We start from the raw sequence: 21,969 nt of genomic DNA, 5'->3' as shown, positions 1-21,969 counted from the left end.
TCATAGTGTAGTCAAGGCCTTATGAGGATTAGATCAAACAATTCAGGCCTACAGTTAAATAATTTCACATCGTGTCTTTTGAAACAAACATTCCATTTAATGGTTCGTTTTATTTATTCATGGTTAAACACAGTATAATATAGTACATGGTTTGAAATTATTTTCATTTGTTCAAAGTTAAAAACTCACATAAAAATGCAAAAGTAAGAATTAAAAAGGTTAAAATTTGGTAAAATACAGATAAAATATATCGTTTACAAAATACAAGCAAGATAGGTGTGTGTAAGGGTACGCAAGTGGTATCACAATTATTTTTTAAATCACTAATTATATATTTATCTACCATTTTTTTCAGTTGATACTCCAGCGTATGTACTTGGAACAAACCTACTGGGATATTATCCATCTTTCTCATCTCTTGATACTAAAACCACTACAACTTCTACTTCGACACAAACAGTGGTGTTATTACCCAAACAGTACTTCCAGGATGATGCTAGTTTAGCAGCATGGGAGTTTGTAACTGTTGAATCTGCTAATATGGCTCATTTGCATATGCAGGTGTATAGACCCGTATGTGGTGATAATCAAATCTTATTTCCACCTGGTAAGTCTCCAAGATACTGTATTTACCGTTTTGATTTTACTAGTCCTTCAGTATAAGGATAAAAGGCTATTTAAGAAAAACAAATTTTCTTTTATGTAATCTGCAGTCTCTTTTATATTCCTCGTTTCTTGGTACCCTTATTTCTTTTTTATTTAAACATTGCACATACCATACCATTTTTACTTTATATTTTTCTGAAGATGAAAAAATGTATTCATATAATTTTATTCTTATTACTATTGACAATGAAAGTTTGTTATGTTTTGCAGACGGCTGTGGTTCATGTCCATCCACCTTTGTTTGTATTGAATTCCCCAATTTTATGATACCACAGTTTCAGCTAATATCAGAAACAATTGTTGCATCAACAGTATCTCCAAGCTCTCTACATCAGGTTCTTCCACAAAATGAGATCAAAGTTAAAAAGTATGATGTCATTGGATTCCAACAGAATGGCACAGTCATTGAGTGTGCAGAAGAAGGAGCTACAGACATTATTTATCAGACCAACACTCACCAGTGGTTGGCAGTTGGAGAGTTTCTACCAAGTCACGAAGAAAGAACAAATAAATGTTTGATTCGAGTTCTATACTCTCTTTCTCAAATTATTAAATCACCTGAATTGGACACTTTAACTGCAGGAATTATCTCTTATAAAGCTGACCTTAGGAATCCAATTAGCCATCAATCTCTGCATTGTAATGTTACTGTGGAAGAACCGATTAAAGACTTGCAGCTTATAAATGTAAATGTTCCATCTGGAGAAGTGACACTTTTGGCCTTTGTAATGGCAGGAACGAATGTAGTTTTAAATTGGACCTTAACTTCCACAGTTGACAATACAACTGGACAGTGTTGGTTTGTGACAGAATGTCCAGCAAACATTGAAACATCAGACTTTTCAGTTTGTAACGAACTGACAAACAACTCAGGAAAATCTGTTGCAATATTCCAATTTGTCTTCCAATCATGTAAGACGTACATAATCAATCTTACAGCGTATAACAGAATTGACATTAAGAACATTAATCAAACGCTGCAAGTGGTCGACGAAGACGCACACATTATGTTATCTTCTCAACCAGGTTTATTGGAAATTTACAAAGATTGTGAGATTACATTCTCTGCTGTTTCCAGCAACTGTCTCCACTTTTTCCAGTGGACTGTTGATGGGAAAAATCAACAACAGAATGTTTCCGAGATAAGATACACGTTTGAAACGGAAGGAGTTCATAATGTGTCTGTTGTGGCATCAGATATCATAGAAACATTTAATGTGACTGTGAAAGAAACTCCTTGGAAGTTAGTTTTCACCGTTGCACCCAAGTTTGTTCTTATTGAACAAGATACTGAATTTATGCTGAGTTTAATAGGTACCATTGGAAAGTTTATAACAGTTACTTGGGATTTTGGAGATAATGGTGCTTCTGAAGTAACAAACTTTACTCTACAGTCTACAGAGACTACATTATTTAAAGACCACTCATTTCTTACCAAAGATGTATTTATTGTAAATGTTTCCGTCCGATATGATTCTTGTTTTTTAAATGCTGTGCATTCTCTACGTAGTGGATCATTAGTTTTTCAAGATATTTTGTTGCCTGATTGTACACCAGTGCATCAGTCGGTTTATTTCAACGCTGTTGTATCAGCAGCTGCAGATATCCAATTTGACGTTAATTGGATATTTGGGGACGATACAGATTTAAAAACTTCAAATACGTCAGTAAGTCATGCATATCATATGCCTGGACCATTTACTGTCACAGCTTTTGTAGTTAGTGATAGTATATCACAAAACAAAAGTAAATTAGTGTGCGTACAAGAGCCTCTATCTGGTATAACACTACAAAACAATGGACCTACATTACTCGGTCAAGAAACACTATTCACATTAAATTTTATAAGCGGCTCAAACTATGAGTTCTATTGGAATAACGATACCAGGAATCTGGTGTTGGCACCAGAATTGTCATTTAATTACACATTCACCGAACCAGGCAGTTTTACCATGGACGTGGTTATACAAAACTTTTTCAATCAAGTTCAGATTTATTCAAACGTTTCCATTATAGAAAGACTCCAAGGCTTGGAAATTCAACATAATTGTTTTCAAGACTTTACTGAAATATTTTGCTCACTTGCAAATAATTGTATATTCTCGGCTTACGTGCAACATGGAATTCCCACACACTTTCAATGGACAACTAATTTTACAAATGCAGCTGATACCAACAATGTAACGTTTTCTTTTCAAAGTATAGGAATTTATTGTATAAATGTTACCTTTTTCAACTCTATAAGTAGCTTAAGTAAATATTTTTGTATAGAGGCACAGGCGCCTATTTTGAATCTTAAGATTCTTAGCAACTCGACGACCATAGCAACCAATGAGGTTGTTCGATTAGAAGCAGCTTTTTCTTCAGGTAGTGATGTGCAATATTTATGGAGCTGTGAAACGTGTACTGAAATATATGATACTTCATTTATTTCACATTCTTTTAGCGAAACTGGGATTTATGAAGTCTTCTTAGAAGCGTGTAATAGTGTCAGTACTAAACAAGCAAATATAACTATTTATGTAGCAGATCTGGATATTATTTCAGACCTGGCAAGTATGAATTGTGCTGAAGTTAGCAGAAGTTATACATTTTATGCCGTGGTGTCTGGTGTAACGACCAATCAGATTGAATGGACATTTGAACATGTGTCCACATTATTGTCGGCCATTAAAACTGGACAAAATGTGTCGTACGCTTTTGACAAACCTGGTAGCTACAATGTGAAATTATCTGCCGTGGCTGGTGATGTTACATTGATGAAAGATATTGTGGTCAGAAGTATTGAACCTATTAGTAATTTACAATTGGAAGTTGATTGGCCAACAGCTCCAACACTACCAACTAATGAAATGATCACCTTTCATGCAAAGGTAGACAGTGGAACAGATATTCAATACGTATGGTCTTTTACTTTGTTTGATGTGTATTTTGTGAATCAAAGTTCTTACTCGTACAGCTTTCAGAATCTTGGTTCTTACTTGGTGATTATTAGCGCGTCTAATCATCATTCTTTTCCTGCTGCCCATGCGTTTCTAAACGTGACGTTAATTGAGGGCGTATCTGATGTTATCCTTCTCATTGACAACTCTACTTCCAGTTTTTTTCAACAAAATAAAACGATTACTCTATCTGCGCATATTTCAAGAGGGTCAGACATTGAGTACACCTGGAAGATAGAAGGTGAACTTTATGAAGACAGTTTGATTGAGTATATTTTTCTTGAAGCGAGAAATTACACTGTTGAATTAGTTGTAAAAAACCCAGTTAGTGAGATCACTACAATAAAGACAATTGTCATTTTAGAAAAACCAAAAAATCTCAAGTGGATTTCTAAAAATTGGACAGCACAAGTTGATGTTGATATTGAGCTTGTAGCAAGTCTAGATTATGGATCAAACATTACATTTTCTTGGATTGTGGTAAATGAAGATGAACGTGTTATTTACAATGTGATAGATACTTCCATGGAAAATACAACACGTTTATCAATCAATCGTACCATCGCAGGGAACTACACTGTAACAGTTACAGCTGCCAACATGTTTGGAAGTCTTAAACTTACTAAAGTTCTTAGTCTGCTTGAATCGATATCTGATTTAAGTATCATTTGCAATAAGACGGTTCCTGTAAATACCACCCAGATTTACCAAGTCACTATTAACAGTGGAACTAGTGTGACTTACTTGTGGCATTTTGCTATCAATACTCAGCATGAAATTGAAATGATTTCTACTGGAGATGTTGTGTATTATCTGTACCCTACGTCTGGTACTTTCTTAGTGGAAGTTGAAGCTAAAAATGCAATCAACTCTGTTATCACATCAGAGTATATCCAAAGTGTGGAGAAAATTACCAGTGCTGTCTTGGTTGCAAGTGCAGAACTCTTGTTAGTGAACATGCCTGTTACCTTGTCAGTGACTTGTGATGGGGGAAGTGAAAGCTATGTGCAATGGGATCTTGATAATGGCAATGGTGTTTTTAACTCAAGCACAGCAGTGCAGAATGTTACATATAAAACACCAGGCATACATACAATAACTGTTGTTTGCCAAAATGATATCAGCAAAGTTACAGCATTTCTAAACATCTCTGTCATCGATTGCCAATTGCCGGAGCTTCAGATCATGTCATCAACTCCAAGTACGGTTTTTAGGTCGCAGCGCCTACATCTCGAGTACAACATCTTTGAAACATTATGTACATCACTGGTAACTGAATATAAATGGACAGTGTTTAGAAATTCATGCTCCAGTGATTTACCACCAGAACAAATTAGTCTGCCATTGGAGACATCTCTGCCATCACTAAAAATACCTGGGAACACTCTGGAATATGGCATTTACTGTTTTCAGTTGTCTGTCACTTTTAAAGAAACTCCAAGTGAAAACACTGCAAGTTCGGTGGTCAAGGTTACTGCGACGCCCATTGTAGCAGTTATTAATGGCGGTCATTTGCGACATGCATCTTCGCAAAAATTGCTTGAACTTGATGGCAGTGAGTCGTTTGATCCAGACTTGGTCGGAGATCAGAAACAGGGATTAAAATTTCAATGGGTAATGTGTAACTCTGAAGTAAGTACTATAAGCCTTATTAAATCACTTTCTGCAAAAGTACTTCTGTTAAAAAAAAAGTACTGTAATTCCTATCCTTAACAGCTCAAATTATTCCTGCAGAAGGGATTCTGTTAAAGAAACATGTATTACATACAGTACTGTAATCCTTATCATTAGCTCCCTGTTTAACCTATTCCTGCAGAAGTGATTCTGTCAAAGAAACACCTATATTAAGTACTTTAATCCTTTATTAATAGCTCGCTGTTTAACCTATTTCTGCTGAATTGATTCTGTCCAAAAAAATAGAGAATATTGTGGATATTTATTCTTCCCAAACTGTTAGCAATTCATAAATTTTACAAATATTTTGAATTTTCAGCAAGTCTCTGATCAAGTAGTAGAAATTGATGCCATGCCAATACCAAACCTGTGTAATAAAGAGAATTGGACTGAAGCTAAAATATCTGCTAGATTGGATCCATTAAAAGTCTATGTTTTCATTTTAACGGTTACTAAGGGCAGCCGAGAGAGTGTTATCAACCAAACTGTAAGTATGATACAATGCTTTTATGATATTCTGACTCTAATGATTAAAATTACTAGTTAGAACTTTTTTTGAGGTGTATGAATATTTAATTGGTTGGTGTAGTCTGAGAAATCTGCAAAATTTGAGAACAATTTTCAGCTGAAGGCCTGTTGCTACTTTATAACACATTGGATTTTTCTATTTTTTAGGTTAATGTAGTTGATGGTAGAATTCCTGATGTCCACATTACCTGTGTTTCATGCCAGTCGTCTAACATCATTAGTGCTTCACAAAGACTTGAATTAATTGGCGGTTGCTCAAATTGTAATGGTTCTAACTATATTTTTAAATGGACTGCCATTCAAGATGATAAAAACAGTATCCAGCTGAATGAACTCTCCACAACAACTGGAAACTCTTCCAGTAATTTGGTCGTCAAGTCAGGAATTCTCAGTGTTAGCAGTTTATACACTTTCCAGCTGGTAGTCGATGGTGATGACTTTGATGAAGAAGGTTTAGCTGAGGTAAGATACACAACAAACACACCACCAATTGGTGGAAGCTGCTCTGCCTTGCCTTTAGAATCAGTTGCTATGGAAACACTAGTGACTATATCCTGTGAAGACTGGTTTGATCCAGATTCCCCATCAGAACAATTGCTCTATATAATGCAGATTATGGATCTTGGAAAGAACAACGGTGGCGTAGAAAGTACATTACTCTATTATGGATCTAGGAACACATATGAAACATACCTGCCTTTAGGAGGAAACCAGGGAACAGAAACGTTAGATCTTGTAGTATATATTCAAGATAATCAGGGAGCTGCGGTTGAATCATTGCATATGTAAGTCTATGTGTTATTACATTTTATATTGTCTCTTGTTTTAAACTGGCTCATTCGCTCTATACTGCCTATGCAATGCAATGTAATTTTTTATTTTAAATTTTAATCATTTTAACCGTATTTTACAGAGCCTATGGTGCTTTTAATAGTTTTTAACCGTATTTTACAGAGCGTATGGTGCTTTTAATAGTTTTTAACCGTATTTTACAGAGCCTATGGTGCTTTTAATAATATTTTACGGTTTTTACCATTGCCATTTGCAATTTGATGTATTTTTGCTTTGTTGTTTAATATTATCTTTTATGCCAAGCAAAACAAATTTCCCATTTAAAGTGTACTAATGAAAATTTGTGAATCTTGAAATCTTATTTTTGTTTATTATAGTCCTTTATATGTTACAAAGCCTAAGCTTACAGGCTCAACAACAATAGAATGGATGAACGTTCACAGCAGGCCTCGATTGATAGCTCTTCAGCAAGCTAGTGACCCTCAAAGAGTTCTTGACTATGCCACAACCATGGCATCTGTACTGAATGAAGAACCTCAAGGTACAGTATAGATATAAATATAATATGTAATACGGTACTCTCTAAACATCTTTAATGAACTGAAAAAATAAATTTATTAGATTTGGAAAGTGTAAAGGTTTACTACTGTACTTTTAAATTGACTTTAGTGATTAAAGAACCTTATGAATGAATACATGCTGTACTATTTAATATCTTACCAAAACCACTTGTTCAGCAGCAACTCATTTTAAGATTCACAGTTTACAATTAAGAATATACACAGCTTCTGTTTTACTCTTAGATTCCTCCTTGAGAAATACAAGACATATGGTATAGTCCATTTTGGGAGACAAGAGTATTTTTATACATAATAAAAAAATACGTTTTTATGCCATTTTTAGAAAGTGATGAAATAGAAGATCGTGTTAATCTTCGTGAAGCTATCATAAATGCGACAGCTAGTTGTCCATGCAATGATGTTAAAGACCTAAGTCACATATCCACAACACTTGCAATAGTGACGGTAGGAAGCTTTAAAGTATTTTTTACCTTAATAAAGTCAAACCTAGCACTATAACCATGATGCAACCTCTGCACAACCGTAATGTTTTTTATATTTTTTGTAGGCAATACCAGAGGAAATTGTTCATCAAGCAACTTTCTCAACAATTTTAAGCTCATTGGACACTCTTCTTAGCATTCTAGCCGAGACAACAGATGATGGCTTAAATGTTGATGAAGTAACTAGTAACGCAATGTTAAAGATCATCTCCAACACTATGTCAGCTCTTAATTCAGAAAACTTGCTACTTGCATCTGGTATCAGTTCTTTGGATCCAGAATTCAAAATGGAAGCCATCAATAATTTACTGATTGACACGGAACGTCTTCTTGACTCTATAATGTCTTCTCAGATTGTTCATGAAGAGAGTCTAACGTTAAAGTCTGAAACAATAACAGTATCAGCAAAAAGAACTCTTCCAAGTGAGATTTCAACATTTCTTGAGGAATCGGGAACATATTTTAGAGTTCCTGAAACCATTCTGTCTAATTTACCTAGAAATGTGGAAATCTTTGAGGAATTCATTCTTTACTCTCAAAATCCATACACAGTTGGTAACATCACAACAAAGGTGTCACAATTAGAGTATAAATTCATAAATGGCACTAAGATTCCTGTAAACAACTTAGACAACATCCAGATGCTCAATCTTGGTCTTCCTCAAGCAACATCTGACATAGTACCAGAGATAAACTATATTCATGAAGTAAATCCTGGTGAGACTACATACATCTCAATAAATTATGAACAAGATGTCAGCCTATTAGGCTCTTTTGTAGAAGTTGTCTTAACTGCATCACCTTTGAGTAATGCTAATGGATACTTTTCTTTGATGATTGGTCTGGAGGAAGAGCCTAGCTTAGCAACAAGTGTCAAGGCTGTTAACCTGACCTTTGACTTGGCTTCAACATCCATGGATTATACCTTTCTAGTTATCCCAGAGTAAGTCACATGATTTAGATTACTGTATATTATATAACTATTAAAAAAGGGTTCTTAATAATTGTTGTTGCCTCACTATTTGACAAAAACACAAAATACCACATTAGATTCTGTGTTTTCATTTTTCCATTTAGACCTGCAACTCCTGTAACAGCTCACCACATCACAGCCACTAACCATTACAACTTCATTTGCAACATATCTGTTAGCTCATTCCAGCAATCATGTCAGTACTATGATGTACATGAGGAGACATGGGCCAGTTATGGTTGTCAAGCAGTTGCAGATTCTTCAAGAGATATGGCAGAGTGTTCCTGTAATCACATGACAAGCTTTGGAGCAAGTGTGCAGGTTGTTCCAAGTGATATTAAATTTAAAGATTTAAAGGTATTATGGATTTTTTTATTTGATTTCAGTACACTTTCATGATGATAATTAACTTCAAATTTCTTAGATAACATTTCACTTGCGGGAACCATACCTACTGAACTTGTTTTTTTTGGCCACACATCTTGATGTTTTCAAAGTCATTTTCATTTTATCTTTCAGGACGTGGATATCAAATCAAATCCAGTGGCTCTTATAGTCTGCTGTACAATTCTCTTTCTGTATGGAATTGCAATGGTGCTTGCGTGGTACTATGACACACTAAATCTTAAATTCATTAGTGTAGTGCCTATTTGCGGCAAGAACGGGGCATACTGCTATGATATATATGTAAAAACCGGTGAAAGAATTGGCTCAGGTTTGTATTTTACCATTTAAAAAATGTTTACAAATTGTTGAACATTATTGCTCCAAGATTGTGCTCCAGAATTCTTCATAATTATAACCTCTTAACATTTTACTGTTAAACAGGTTAATTTTTACAAGACTACTTATTTAAAACAAGTGCCTCGTGGCATAAATTAAATATTTTAGAGGAATCATGCTACACTTTTTACACGCAATCTTTTACAAGATTTGTCATATTTTTAGGTACATCTGCTCATATTGGAATCAGCATTTACGGTTCCAATGGCAAAACAGGATCACGACACCTCCTGTCCAAAACTGCATTCAAACGAAACATGAGCGCAACATTTCGTATCTACTCTGAGTGTAACCTGGAAAACATTGAGAAGATTCGGGTTTGGCATGATAATACTGGATTGGATCCATCCTGGTACCTTGCAACCATTGTTATTGCCGATTCGCAAACAGGTCGAAGGTTTCATTTTGTCTGTGAGACATGGTTGTCTTTAATGGAAGATAACGGTGCAGTAGAGAAGACATTTCAGGTTTTAGGTGTGTATCTAGGCGGTAAAATCTTGTGTTGGTTGTGCATCCAACTTTTAAAGTTTTACCTATTTTAGAACATGTGTATACCCAGTTTGGCCATAATTATCTTTATTTGTAATTTTTTTAGAAATTTTGTATTATTTTCAGGTGATGAAGAAATGAAAAAGTTCTCCACAATTTTTCAAATTGAAAGCAAGCAACAATTGGCTAATCAGCATCTCTGGCTTTCTGTGGTAGACCGCCCTCAGCAGTCGCGCTTTACTCGTACACAGCGTGTGACTTGTTGTCTTGTGCTAATTTACACGTACATGTGCGTAAATGCTGTCTGGTACGGGCTTTTGAGTGAATCTGGTGACGGGAGTTTGATTGTTGTTGCCTTGGCGACTGGAATCATTGTATTTCCATTTAATTTTTGTGTGGCTTTAGCGTTTATTAGAACAAAATACAAGGTAAGTTTGAATTTCTAGGGCCTACTTTACCTGGTTCACTTATACCATACTTACTCTTTCCAATGCCAATTATGCTTGCTTGAGCTAGCCTATTCAATTCAATTTCTTTATTGCTGTAAATACCATCAAGGGCTAATATCCGCTTAAACATACTACATCATACAAACATAATTATAGGCTACATATTTACATTTAAAATTTAAACACATACAAATTATAGTCATTACTACTGTAGTAGTTATTATTTTTAAGAAGTGTGAATGCCAATTATGCTTTAGCTAGCCTAAGCAGTGGGATTTGCAGATAAATTTGAAATAGAAAAGTGTTTTGTTTGCTGTCAATTTTGAGAAAGTTAATTGTATCATTGCAAATGTTTTGATTTGTTGTCATCATTTTTCAGTATATTCCGAATGCGTATAAAAATATGCCTCGTTCAGCTGAAACTGTAGAAGTTGACGTTCTCTGTAAAACTTCTCAAACAGGTGACTCTTTGTTCTCTGCTGGCAGCTTTGCATCTCAAACTACAACAGGAGAAGATTCAAGGGTAAGCATACTTGAGGGACTACTTTTTTTAGGAATAAAATTAGAAGTAAAAAAATCACCAAGTAAATAATAAGTAACAGAAACATCAATATCATACTTAGAGCCAGTTCAGATATCACAATTTACACATGTAATGTTCGTGTGTGATGTAAATTTTGAGATAAACCTGTTTCAAAAACCTTATAACTCATGACATGTATTTTTCAATTACACCTTATACTGCAAACTGATATATGATACACTATCAATATCTTCATAACTTTATGAACTGATATAAATAAACTACAGACTTTAACATCATTCATGTTAAATATATATTTCCTTTTCAGGCTCTAGATTTGAAACATGATGATAGTGTAATGGGAGATTTTGAAATGAAGGATTTGACTGTGAATGCTGTGTCATCATCCAAGGTAAGTTTGTGATTTTTACAAGATTCAGAAACTGAAATACCTCGCTGCCAATAAAATGACTGAAATGTATGAAGTTGAACTGAAATAGGGGTGTACACCCCTGTAAAAGACTGTCCCCCTGATTATCCCCTAAAATGTGTTATTCTAATAATAAACTGATAGCATTATGAAATAGAAAAATATAATAGTTTTAATTTTGTTAAGATCATGTCAGAATTATTCTACTGCAGTAACTACATTAAACATTGTGTATGATTACTCAAAAAAACTAAATAATTGCGTAAGTTTAAAGAGTAAACAAATGTACTTTCTCCAGTCAGTATAATTTTGATATGGTCCGTTAAGCCATGTCTACACTATCAAATTAATTTGACAAAAAAGTGTGATGTGCTCAAATATGGTAGTTATATGCCTAAACATGATGGGGATGGTGATGTGACATCATCATGTCCATATATGCATACATTTTTTTGTCACATAAAGTTTGATAGTGTAGACAATGGTTTAGTATTCTGTGTTCATTGAATTTACAGCAAACATTTTACATAACACATGTGCATGTTTAATTTTACACTTTGTATGTCATAATCATTTTGTCTGTTTCAATAATTAATTAGACCTACTGTACTAAAACCTTTTGGGGAACTGGACATTTTAGAACACCATACAGTTATAAGTTTCTGAAAGTTGTTTTGAAACAAATTTTACTGTAAATAAAGTTATTTCAGTCTGTATGTATTTCAATCACATCACTAAATGTTTTTGAGTAAGTTTCATAACATTTACCATAATACCACAATTTGCACGTTTTTCACTTGCATGTTAATGAATGTCCAACTAATAACTAAATCTACTAATTGTTTTTACACAGCCTCTGGATGGGGCCACCTTGAGGTGAGCTAACTTTTCTAACATTTAACCTTAATGTTTGTAGACCACATTTAAGGCAAATTTCCTCATTTATTTGTTTTTTATTTCAAATATAATTATGAATATTATTGATATTAAATGAATATAGAAGGTTTGAACTACTCGGCAAGAAACTTACAAAGGCAGGCGCCGACATAAATTTCTTGTATATATTTTAAATAGATGATGATAAATATGATTTGTAAGGATAGAGTATGAATACTAAACTACTTATGTTAAAGGTTAGGTTCTAGTACTTGCTTTAATTGCTAATTGGTTTAATCAGAAGATTATGTGCCAAGATTTGAACCGAAAGCCATGATATTCGGAAATAAAGAAAATTAAGTGCCATTGCTGTATCCCTAAATATTTGTATTTTCTAAAAGATTCCATTGTGATTATTAATAGACCATTAAATGAACAAGGGCGGTGGTGGTCTACAGAGAGCATTTTGGGATGGCCTGAACAGCTTCCACCATACAACAAAAGCGAGAACATCGAGATGAAGAAACTATCATCCAATATCGAAGAGAAGACCGAAACATTACCACCAGGAGTGGTTATAGTTGAACCATCCTTTTGTGAAGAAGAAAAAATTGAGGAACCAAAAAAGGAGTTGAGTAGAGGAAAGAGTATGAGGAAAGGAATTAAAACACTGAAGTAAGTGTATATAACCATGACAACCAATTAAAACACTGAAGTAAGTGTATATAACCATGACAACACCAATTAAAACACTGAAGTAAGTGTATATAACCATGACAACACCAATTAAAACACTGAAGTAAGTGTATATAACCATGACAACCAATTAAAACACTGAAGTAAGTGTATATAACCATGACAACCAATTAAAACACTGAAGTAAGTGTATATAACCATGACAACCAATTAAAACACTGAAGTAAGTGTATATAACCATGACAACCAATTAAAACACTGAAGTAAGTGTATATAACCATGACAACCAATTAAAACACTGAAGTAAGTGTATATAACCATGACAACACCAATTAAAACACTGAAGTAAGTGTATATAACCATGACAACACCAATTAAAACACTGAAGTAAGTGTATATAACCATGACAACACCAATTAATTCATGTATTTATATTATTGTACTTGAAGTATGTATTTTACTTTTCATTTGGTTCACTGGTTTCAGTTGTAAAATAAATATACCAATAACCAATTAATTCTGTTTTTTCATCAATTTTGTTTTTTGCTTAATGACTTCACACATGAAATCTTTTTTTTTATGAAGAAAATCATCAAACATGTTGCGGACGCAAAGTTTAGATGATCTGACAAATTCTGATGATGAATTTTGGCAAAGTCTACTTGAGGAAGAGGGGGTTTCCAAAGAAACTACTCAGTCAGCTAAAGAATATTCACAACATAAAAAAAATAGCACACCTTTAAAGCAAAGTGATACAGACCTGTTAGCTCCAAAAACAGATGCTACTTTTACGCCCAGAGCAGCAGCATCTTTAGTGAAAGAAAGGTAAGTTGTATTGAATATCGCCCTCTAGGATGTTGATATAAAGTTTGTGGTACACCACGTATATTAGTTCTGAAAAGAACTGTTGAGTTTCTCAATGTTTTCGATCAATATGCTTTGAGTGAGAATGCCCTCTAGGATGCAATTTCATATTTATTTTTAGTATAAATTGTTTGTTTTTTGGTAGCAAAACAAGAATTATTTCATCAGATGAAGGCATAGGACATACTGATTCTAGCTGTACTTTGCCAGATATTACAACAAGTCATGACAAAGCTAAAGATGCCTTTCCATCAGGTACCACTATGAAATAGTTTCTGACGAAGGTTATTATGTGAATGTCCATTGTAACCCATCTTATTATTGGGAAAATGCTATCAAAGCTATCAATACCATTATTTTGTTATTACTTGTTTAAATACTGTGTTTTTCTTTAATTCAATTTCAAAATGACTAGTCAACTATCCTTTTTTATTTCTATTTGTTATTTCAGGAAGAAAGGTGACGAAATCATCTACATGTACAAAGAAGTATCTGCTGCCCTCATGGTTTGTTTACATCAATTACAGCTTGTGTTTCACAATAGTGATTCTATGTGGCATAGTGGTCCTTTTATATGGAAGCCAGTTTGGAGAGGAAGTTGCAGGAAAATGGATAATAACATCGTTCCTCTCGCTTACAATATCTATGCTCTTATTAGAACCATTAAAGGTAAAGTTTGCCCCATACACTTCATCATTGCTTCACCCTATGACCTTTGACACTACAACATGTGGCCATTCTTGTTATTTTATAAAAATAATCCCAATATTCATTTAGTTTTTAAATATTTATTTATTGGAATTCTAATTTAGTTTTGAGTTTAGAATCTCAACAAGGCAGCATAGCTTATTATAGATATATAATAATTAAATAATACAAATAATATACACATTTCCTGGCTATGTTCTGTCAACACAGGTGCAGATACAAGTAACCATTCTTATGTTTCTTAACTCATTTGAATTGAATTAATTTCTTTCTCGAAGTTTGTTTTTTATGTTTTTAATGTTTCATTTTTTTCACAGGTACTACTTTTTGCATTATATTCAGCATCAGCTTATGAGTCCATTGACAGTTGTTATAGCAACAATGATAACGTAATCGACAATCCCATCTATGAACATCAAGAACTTTTAAACTGTGCTCGCATCGTAAGACCTCCACAAGGATTTGGGCTTATTCGAGCTAAAGAAGAAGGCCGTAAACTTGTTACGATGAACGCCATGCTACGTCATCTTTGGGTGTTCATTATGCTCTTTACGATAGTGATGGTAATCTGTTATCTTCGTCAAAATCAATCAGGGATAGATACAGTCTCTGTAATGAAAGATGTATACGTTAATGCAATGTTTGGAGACGATGACAAAACTTTTAACAGCATACAAATGTAAGTACCGCTTACATCTTTTGTTTAACTTTAAAGCTCTGTCTACACTATCAAACTAGTTTGACAAAAAAAGTGTGATGTGCCCAAATATGGTAGTGATAATCATCATCATGTCCATATATGGGGACATGGCATCTGGGTAATGAAAGATGTATACATTAATGTTTGGAGATGATGACAAGATTTTGAACAACATACAAACGTAAGTAAAGCTTAAAGCGACTTTAAAGATATATTGTCCCCCTAAAAAAATATTTTTAAAATTTTTGTTGTTGAATATGTTATTTTAATGTCACATAATAGTTATTCACTCTCACAAAAAATTGGGTCTGAAAAAAATTTATTTACCTGAGAAAAATGTAATTTAAAGCAAAAAATGGTCAAATTGTCTGGAAGACAATGAGTTTTTGGGTAATTTAACTGTTTATTTTGTCTTTTTATAGGTGAAATAATTTTTTCCCCCGTTTTTTTTCTTATGGAAGTGAACAACTTCATTAAAACTGCAAAATGGCCTATTCAAAGTCCGATTTTAAAAATCTTTATTTTTCATGATTTTGGGGGACAATACATCTTTAATGTACAAAAAGTAACCTCTTTTATTAACAGGCATGAAGTTTCCAAAAATGTAAAAACAGGAATTAAATATATGAATTTGTTTTAGGTTTGAAGATTTCTGGATTTGGGTAGAGAAAGTTTTTGCCAGAAATTGTCATTCTTCTGACTTTGAGGATATTGATTACTATGGCAACCTTTTAGGTGTTGCCCGGTTACGACAAATACGAAGTGATCAAGGTAAGCTAATACCGGTGCTGTTCTTAGAAATAATTGCAGTAATGTCAGTGTTTGTGCCAACTCATTTATTAACTATTTACACCTTAGAAAAATGTAAAGTGGAAGAGTCCAACAAATACAAAGAATATTTTGATGAAGTGTGCTATGGTAGTGGAACATCCTATTCTGAAGATAGGGGTGTTTTTGTATCACAAAATTTAAATTGGACCTACAAGACGAGTGAAGAGTTAAATGGGTAAGCTATTTATTTCTTTATAGTGATTAAAAGTGTGTACTGTATATGATAAATGAATCACCAGTGAATTTAAGTACACTTCTTCAGTTTGTTTAATCTTTATATTAGTGTAGAATAATAGAGAAATAAAAAAAAATGTGAATAAAGAATACTATCACATGATAGCTGTTTCTATACTTTCTTAGGATGTCTGTGATTGGTCAGATCGGACGGTATTCTGGTGGAGGATTTGTTCAAGATTTAGCAATGACATATGATGGCACTATTGACATTTTGCAAAAACTTAAACAGGAAAAATGGCTGGATCAACAGTAAGACATTTAACAAATGTTCTTTTCTGAAGTAGATTAGTACTGTAGTTGTTACAATTCCATTCTACTGCAGTTACTGCAGTATTTAAAGGTTTCTGAATAGTCTTACAATAATTTTGATATCATTTGATTTCTGTTTCAGAACTAGAGCAGTATTTGTAGAAGCTACCTTTTATAATGTCAACATTAATGTTTATTCAGTGTTGGTTCTGTTAATTGAGCTTCCATTGTCAAGTAAGTTAAAAAGGAAACTTTGTAGTTGGTTTTAGATTAATAGTAGCATTGACAATTTGAGTTTTAGTGCACAAACTAACCAGTAATTTTGATTTTTAGGTGGTGCTGTACCATCTCCAATAATATTGTCAGCCAAATTAGATCGTTATTCACAAGAAACTGCTCTTCTAGTCATTGAGGTTAGATGTTATATTATTATGACAGTAGCTTGGTTTTTAAGTGTTGTTTTCAATATTTTGACTATTACTCACATTGCTTCTAACTTGCAAGCATGTAATTATTTGTTAGTAATGATCTGGAAATTGTGTTATATTCTCGGTAATTAAGAAATGGCTGAACAGAGAACAGGAGTACTCAGTGTAATTTAAAACTGTTATCATAAAGAAGAATCTTTCAATCCAAGTGTGCTTCAGTAGTTTGCTGCTTACTGCAGTAAATTTAATAACACAGTGACTTTAATAATATTTATCTTATCTTCAGATATTGTTTACTCTATTGCTCACCTACTTCATTTATATACAAGCTACTGACCTGTTGCATTGTGGGATCAGGCAGTTTTTCACCTCAGGCTGGAGTGTGCTGAGTGTTGCTATGGTTTTTCTTGGTATTACCACCATCTGCTTTCTAGTGGTGCAGGCCGTGTACTCGGGCCATGTGCTTGATGTAGATTTTGATGATCCAACTGCATTTGCTAATTTTTACCGTGCCGCTTTTTATTCAGATGTGCTTTTGAATTGTTATGGAATGTTGCTTTTTGTTGGAACTTTAAAAGTAAGTAAGATTAAGATTAAGAAAAATAAGTTTTATGTTTGATCATGGAGTAAACACTTTTCTGTGTATCTATATTTGCATTATTAGCATGGATTGCCAATTGTTCCTTACGATTCGCAGTGGGTTGACATTTGTAATTGGGATTGTTGTGTTGAGTTTAGTTTAGCAGTTGATATTTATAGTTGATATATGTATTATTTGGAAAATTATATGGAAAATAAATTCATTATTACATTACATTATTAGTTGCTGCGATTATTAGCAGGACGTTAATAGTTGCCTGGTGTTTCTGGCAGCTGTCATCTTTTCATTAAATTAACCTACTACCCCAATTAAGATTTCTTTATATTTTGTTCTTCACAGGTGTTGCAAGTTTTTACGTTTAGCCAGTGGCTTGTGTTCTTTCTGTCTGTGCTTGCCAGGTGTTTTTGGCTGTTGCTAGCTGCAGCTGTTATCTTTCTCCTTGTTATTTTATTTTTCAGTTTCCTTGGAAACCAGGTACTCTAGCTTTTATATGAAGTTTTTTTCTTTTTGAATATTGTTTGTAAGTTAGGTTAAAAGATGTTTTGGAAAAAGTTTCTCCTTAATATATATAATTACATATAAATTCTTAATTTAATTTAAAGCTAAGTCTATTAATTTCTGCTCCACTGTGCCTCGGAAAGTCCCTTTTAAACTTCCATAGTTCAGCCATACATCGTTTAATACTGTATATTTAATATCAGGTAGAAGAATTATTTATCAAACCTAAACTGTCTATGAAATAAATATTTATTAAAAACCTAAGTAACAGATAATTGACATTTATGAACCACTGTGTTGCATTCCTAAAAATCTTAAATAATATTACTTGATGACTTGACAATAAAATCTTTTGATGACAAAACCTAATAAAGATTACAACTACATTTAGGCTAGCCATGTTTTATGGTAGCCAACATGTAATCTGACGATCATCAGTAAATAAAATTAATATGTACTGTATAAATTTTTATACATTTTTATTTTTCATTACAGCTTTTTGGAACAACATTGCCTGACTTCCAATCCGTCAGTTCCTCTATTTTGTACTTATATTCTTTTATAGCCGGTGCATCGAATCTGAATTCCCTCCTTGATTCTTATCCCATCTGGGGACCATTGTTCATGTCAGCATTTTTCTATTTTTGTTTAATTTTAACAACATGTCTTTTTGCGGCAGTCATCATCAATGTATACCGATCATCTAGGAGGGGGAAAATGAAGAAAGTAAACTTTCAAAATGAATCTATGATTGAATTTATGATTGAAAGATTTAAAAAACGACTGGGAATCATCAAACAAAAGGTATGTTTAGCAACTCTTTACATTCAGTTTTATAATATGTTCAGAGTTTGTCAAAGGTCAAGTGCATTTAAACTTTATCTGACGTGGTACCACAATATCTTTATATGGAAAATTCATCTCAATTCACCAATGTACTAACTTGGATTCATTTAAAAATGATTAAAAACTCATCTTTTTGCCCAGGTTTTTTATACATAATTGTCATAATTCTTTCCATTTTAAATTCGCAATTTTAGTTTGCATTTGATCTGAGGTCATTGCCAACTTTATAAATTCAAAAGCGCCTTAAGCACCTTTGGTGGTGAAGTGTGCTCTAGAAATCAGGGCAGGATATGTACCGAGATGAGACTGGTGACTACAGGTGATTGTAATGTTCTTTTGTTTTATCAGGAGTATCGTCATCGTGTCAAGTTTGTTGGTGTTGATTCAATTTCAACACGCTCACTGTCTTCAGACGGTACCTTCAGTCAGAGTGGTGCCTCTCAGGCTTCAACTACTGGTTCTGGCGTGTCCTTGTTTATTCCAGAGGATAAATTAAGTCATGACCAATTAAGGAACCTTTTTGATCGGTTATCTCCAATGGTAGATGATATTCTTGAAAAGTTAGAAAGCCTTAAGTTGTTTGAGTTAGAAGAAGAATGTGTTTGTAAGGAACTTCTTTGCAGGAAAAATATGTCAAAAGGGAGAAAACGTTTTAAAAAGGGTAATAAAATAGAAAAAGAACATACACTTACTGCGCCATTAAAATCTAGAACGTTTAATTTACATTTTGATAAGTCGTCTGAGAAAGAACGTTCTCGTCGTTGTAGTGATCCAACACAATCACTTAGAATGGTGAAAGTTGAAACGATAAGGCCAAAGAGTGAAGAACTGGAGAACAATAATACACTGTATGGGCTAGATGTCAGTAAAGATAATTCGAGGTCCGGTTTACGTGATTCTAAAACTGAAAATCTATGCAAACCAGCTTGGGAATTATCCTGAGTAATATCCTGAACTGAATGAGTAGAGGGTGGGTTGGGGTGAGGCTAGGGTGGGTTGGCATGAATAGTGGTTCGGTCCTCGAACGATCGAATCTTGTGTGGAGTGATTAATTTCAATATTTTGAACGTACTACTAGTACTGTAGTTTGGTATTTTTAAAATTGTAATTATAGACAAAGTTTTCTTTAAACAATATCAAAAGCAGAACCATGTAAATGTAATTGACACAAACAAACTGAATTTAACAGCTTTCTTTATCATTTCCATTATAATTTGAATACAATTTTGTTGGTGACTATATTTTTATAAACGACAAACCTCTTTTGAAAGCTGTGTTTTAATTAGGTCTAAAATGAGGTTCGAAAATATGTGTATCATATTATTTTTACTACAGTATATTTATATATATTTGTAATGAAGTTTAATCAATAAAATTTAAAAATTAATTATTTTTGTTTTATAACTTTTTTACTTGTGTGGATTGAAGATTATTTTGTTAAGATCAATAAAATGTAATTATTGATTGATTAATATAGAATTTGATTACTGAAGGTAAATATTATGGGTGTCTAGAATACTATTGCGTTATCATATTATGTCGAAAAATAAAAGGGTCGAAATTTGCATATTTTTCGAAAATTTCCCTGTACTATAGTACAGGGATTTTTTGAAAAATAGCCAATATATCGACTTTTAAAAATTAAATTATTATGCAATAATATTGCCATATATAGGCATATACTGCGTTATCATCATCTTATAGTCATAGTAACCATTTATGTCGAAAAATAGAAAGGTCGAAATTTGGCAATTTTCGACACTTTTATTTTTGGATAACTATCGCATAATAAATATGCGCAGAGTCGAATAATGGGTTCTGCGCATGTCAATTATGCTATAGTAACCAGTTATGTCAAAAAATAAAATGGTCGAAAATTAGTTTTGGACATAAATGGTTACTATAGCATAATAAACATGTGCAGAGTCGAATAATGGGTTCTGCGCATGTCAATTATGCTATAGTAGCCAGTTATATGAAAAAAGGTCGAAAATTATTTTTTGGATATAAATGGTTACTATAGCATAATAAACATGCGCATGTCAAGTATACTATAGTAACCAGTTATGTTGAAAAATAAAATGTCGAAATTTGGAAATTTTTTGAAAAAATCCCTGTACTATATATAGTACAGGGAAACTTTCGAAAAATGGCCAATTTTCAACCCTTTTATTTTTAGACATAAATGGTTACTATCGCATAATAAACATGCGCAGAGTCGAATAATGGGTTCTGCGTATGTCAATTATGCTATAGTAACCAGTTATGTCAAAAAATAAATGGTCGAAAATTAATGTTGGACATAAATGGTTACTTTAGCATAATAAACATGCGCAGAGTCGAATAATGGGTTCTGCGCATGTCAATTATGCTATAGTAATCAGTTATGTTAAAAATTAAAATGGTCGAAAATTAGTTTAGGACATAAATGGTTACTATATCATAAAAAAATGCGCATAGTCGAATAATGGGTTTTGCGCATGTCAAGTATGCTATAGTAACCAGTTTATGTCAAAAAATAAAATGGTCGAAAATTATTTTTAGACATAAATGGTTACTATAGCATAATAAACATGCGCAGAGTCGAATAATTGGTTCTGCGCATGTCAATTATGCTATAGTAACCAGTTATGTTGAAAAATAAAAGGTCGAAATTTGGACATTTTTGGGAAAAATCCCTGTACAGGGAAACTTTCGAAAAATGATCAATTTTTTACCCTTTTATTTTTAGACATAAATGGTTACTATCGCATAATAAACATGCGCAAAGTCGAATAATGGGTTCTGCGCATGTCAATTATGCTATAGTAACCAGTTATGTCAAAAAATAAAATGGTCGAAAATTATTTTTGGACATAAATGGTTACTATAGCATAATAAACATGTGCAGAGTCGAATAATGGGTTCTGCGCATGTCAATTATGCTATAGTAGCCAGTTATATGAAAAAAGGTCGAAAATTATTTTTTGGATATAAATGGTTACTATAGCATAATAAACATGCGCATGTCAAGTATGCTATAGTAACCAGTTATGTCAAAAAATAAAATGGTCGAAAATTAATTTTGGACATAAATGGTTACTATAGCATAATAAACATGCGCAGAGTCGAATAATGGGTTCT

The 21,969-nt window shown here is 33.2% G+C and overlaps 1 protein-coding gene across 1 annotated transcript; it reads left to right on the top strand.

The window, feature by feature from the left end:
• Window positions 1–451: 451 nt before the first annotated feature.
• Window positions 452–20,175, top strand: LOC140051023 (polycystin-1-like). The gene is made up of 28 exons (XM_072096092.1): window positions 452–607; window positions 877–5,240; window positions 5,602–5,769; window positions 5,958–6,595; window positions 6,980–7,143; window positions 7,506–7,627; window positions 7,731–8,608; window positions 8,743–8,995; window positions 9,158–9,353; window positions 9,587–9,895; window positions 10,037–10,338; window positions 10,739–10,882; window positions 11,211–11,294; window positions 12,166–12,188; window positions 12,612–12,863; window positions 13,470–13,709; window positions 13,894–14,003; window positions 14,200–14,417; window positions 14,774–15,135; window positions 15,797–15,927; window positions 16,015–16,162; window positions 16,348–16,473; window positions 16,616–16,707; window positions 16,807–16,886; window positions 17,188–17,478; window positions 17,842–17,976; window positions 18,496–18,804; window positions 19,195–20,175. The coding sequence occupies exons 1-28, from the start codon at window positions 541–543 to the stop codon at window positions 19,786–19,788; spliced, it is 10,800 nt and encodes a 3,599-aa protein (XP_071952193.1). The 5' UTR covers window positions 452–540; the 3' UTR covers window positions 19,789–20,175.
• The last annotated feature ends 1,794 nt before the right edge of the window (window positions 20,176–21,969 follow it).

Source organism: Antedon mediterranea, chromosome 1 (assembly GCF_964355755.1).
Source record: "Antedon mediterranea chromosome 1, ecAntMedi1.1, whole genome shotgun sequence".
Classification (NCBI taxonomy): domain Eukaryota; kingdom Metazoa; phylum Echinodermata; class Crinoidea; order Comatulida; family Antedonidae; genus Antedon; species Antedon mediterranea.
Note: the sequence above shows the minus strand (reverse complement) of the source record. Positions and strands in the feature narration are given on the sequence as shown.

What these genes read in the sequence shown, in the direction of transcription:
- LOC140051023 (XM_072096092.1), top strand. Translation starts at nt 541, where the DNA reads ATGGCTCATTTGCATATGCAGGTGTATAGACCCGTATGTGGTGATAAT. An exon ending in CGGTGAAAGAATTGGCTCAG is followed by an intron (nt 9,354 to 9,586) that starts GTTTGTATTTTA and finishes TCATATTTTTAG; the next exon opens with GTACATCTGCTCATATTGGA. An exon ending in CAACAGGAGAAGATTCAAGG is followed by an intron (nt 10,883 to 11,210) that starts GTAAGCATACTT and finishes TTTCCTTTTCAG; the next exon opens with GCTCTAGATTTGAAACATGA.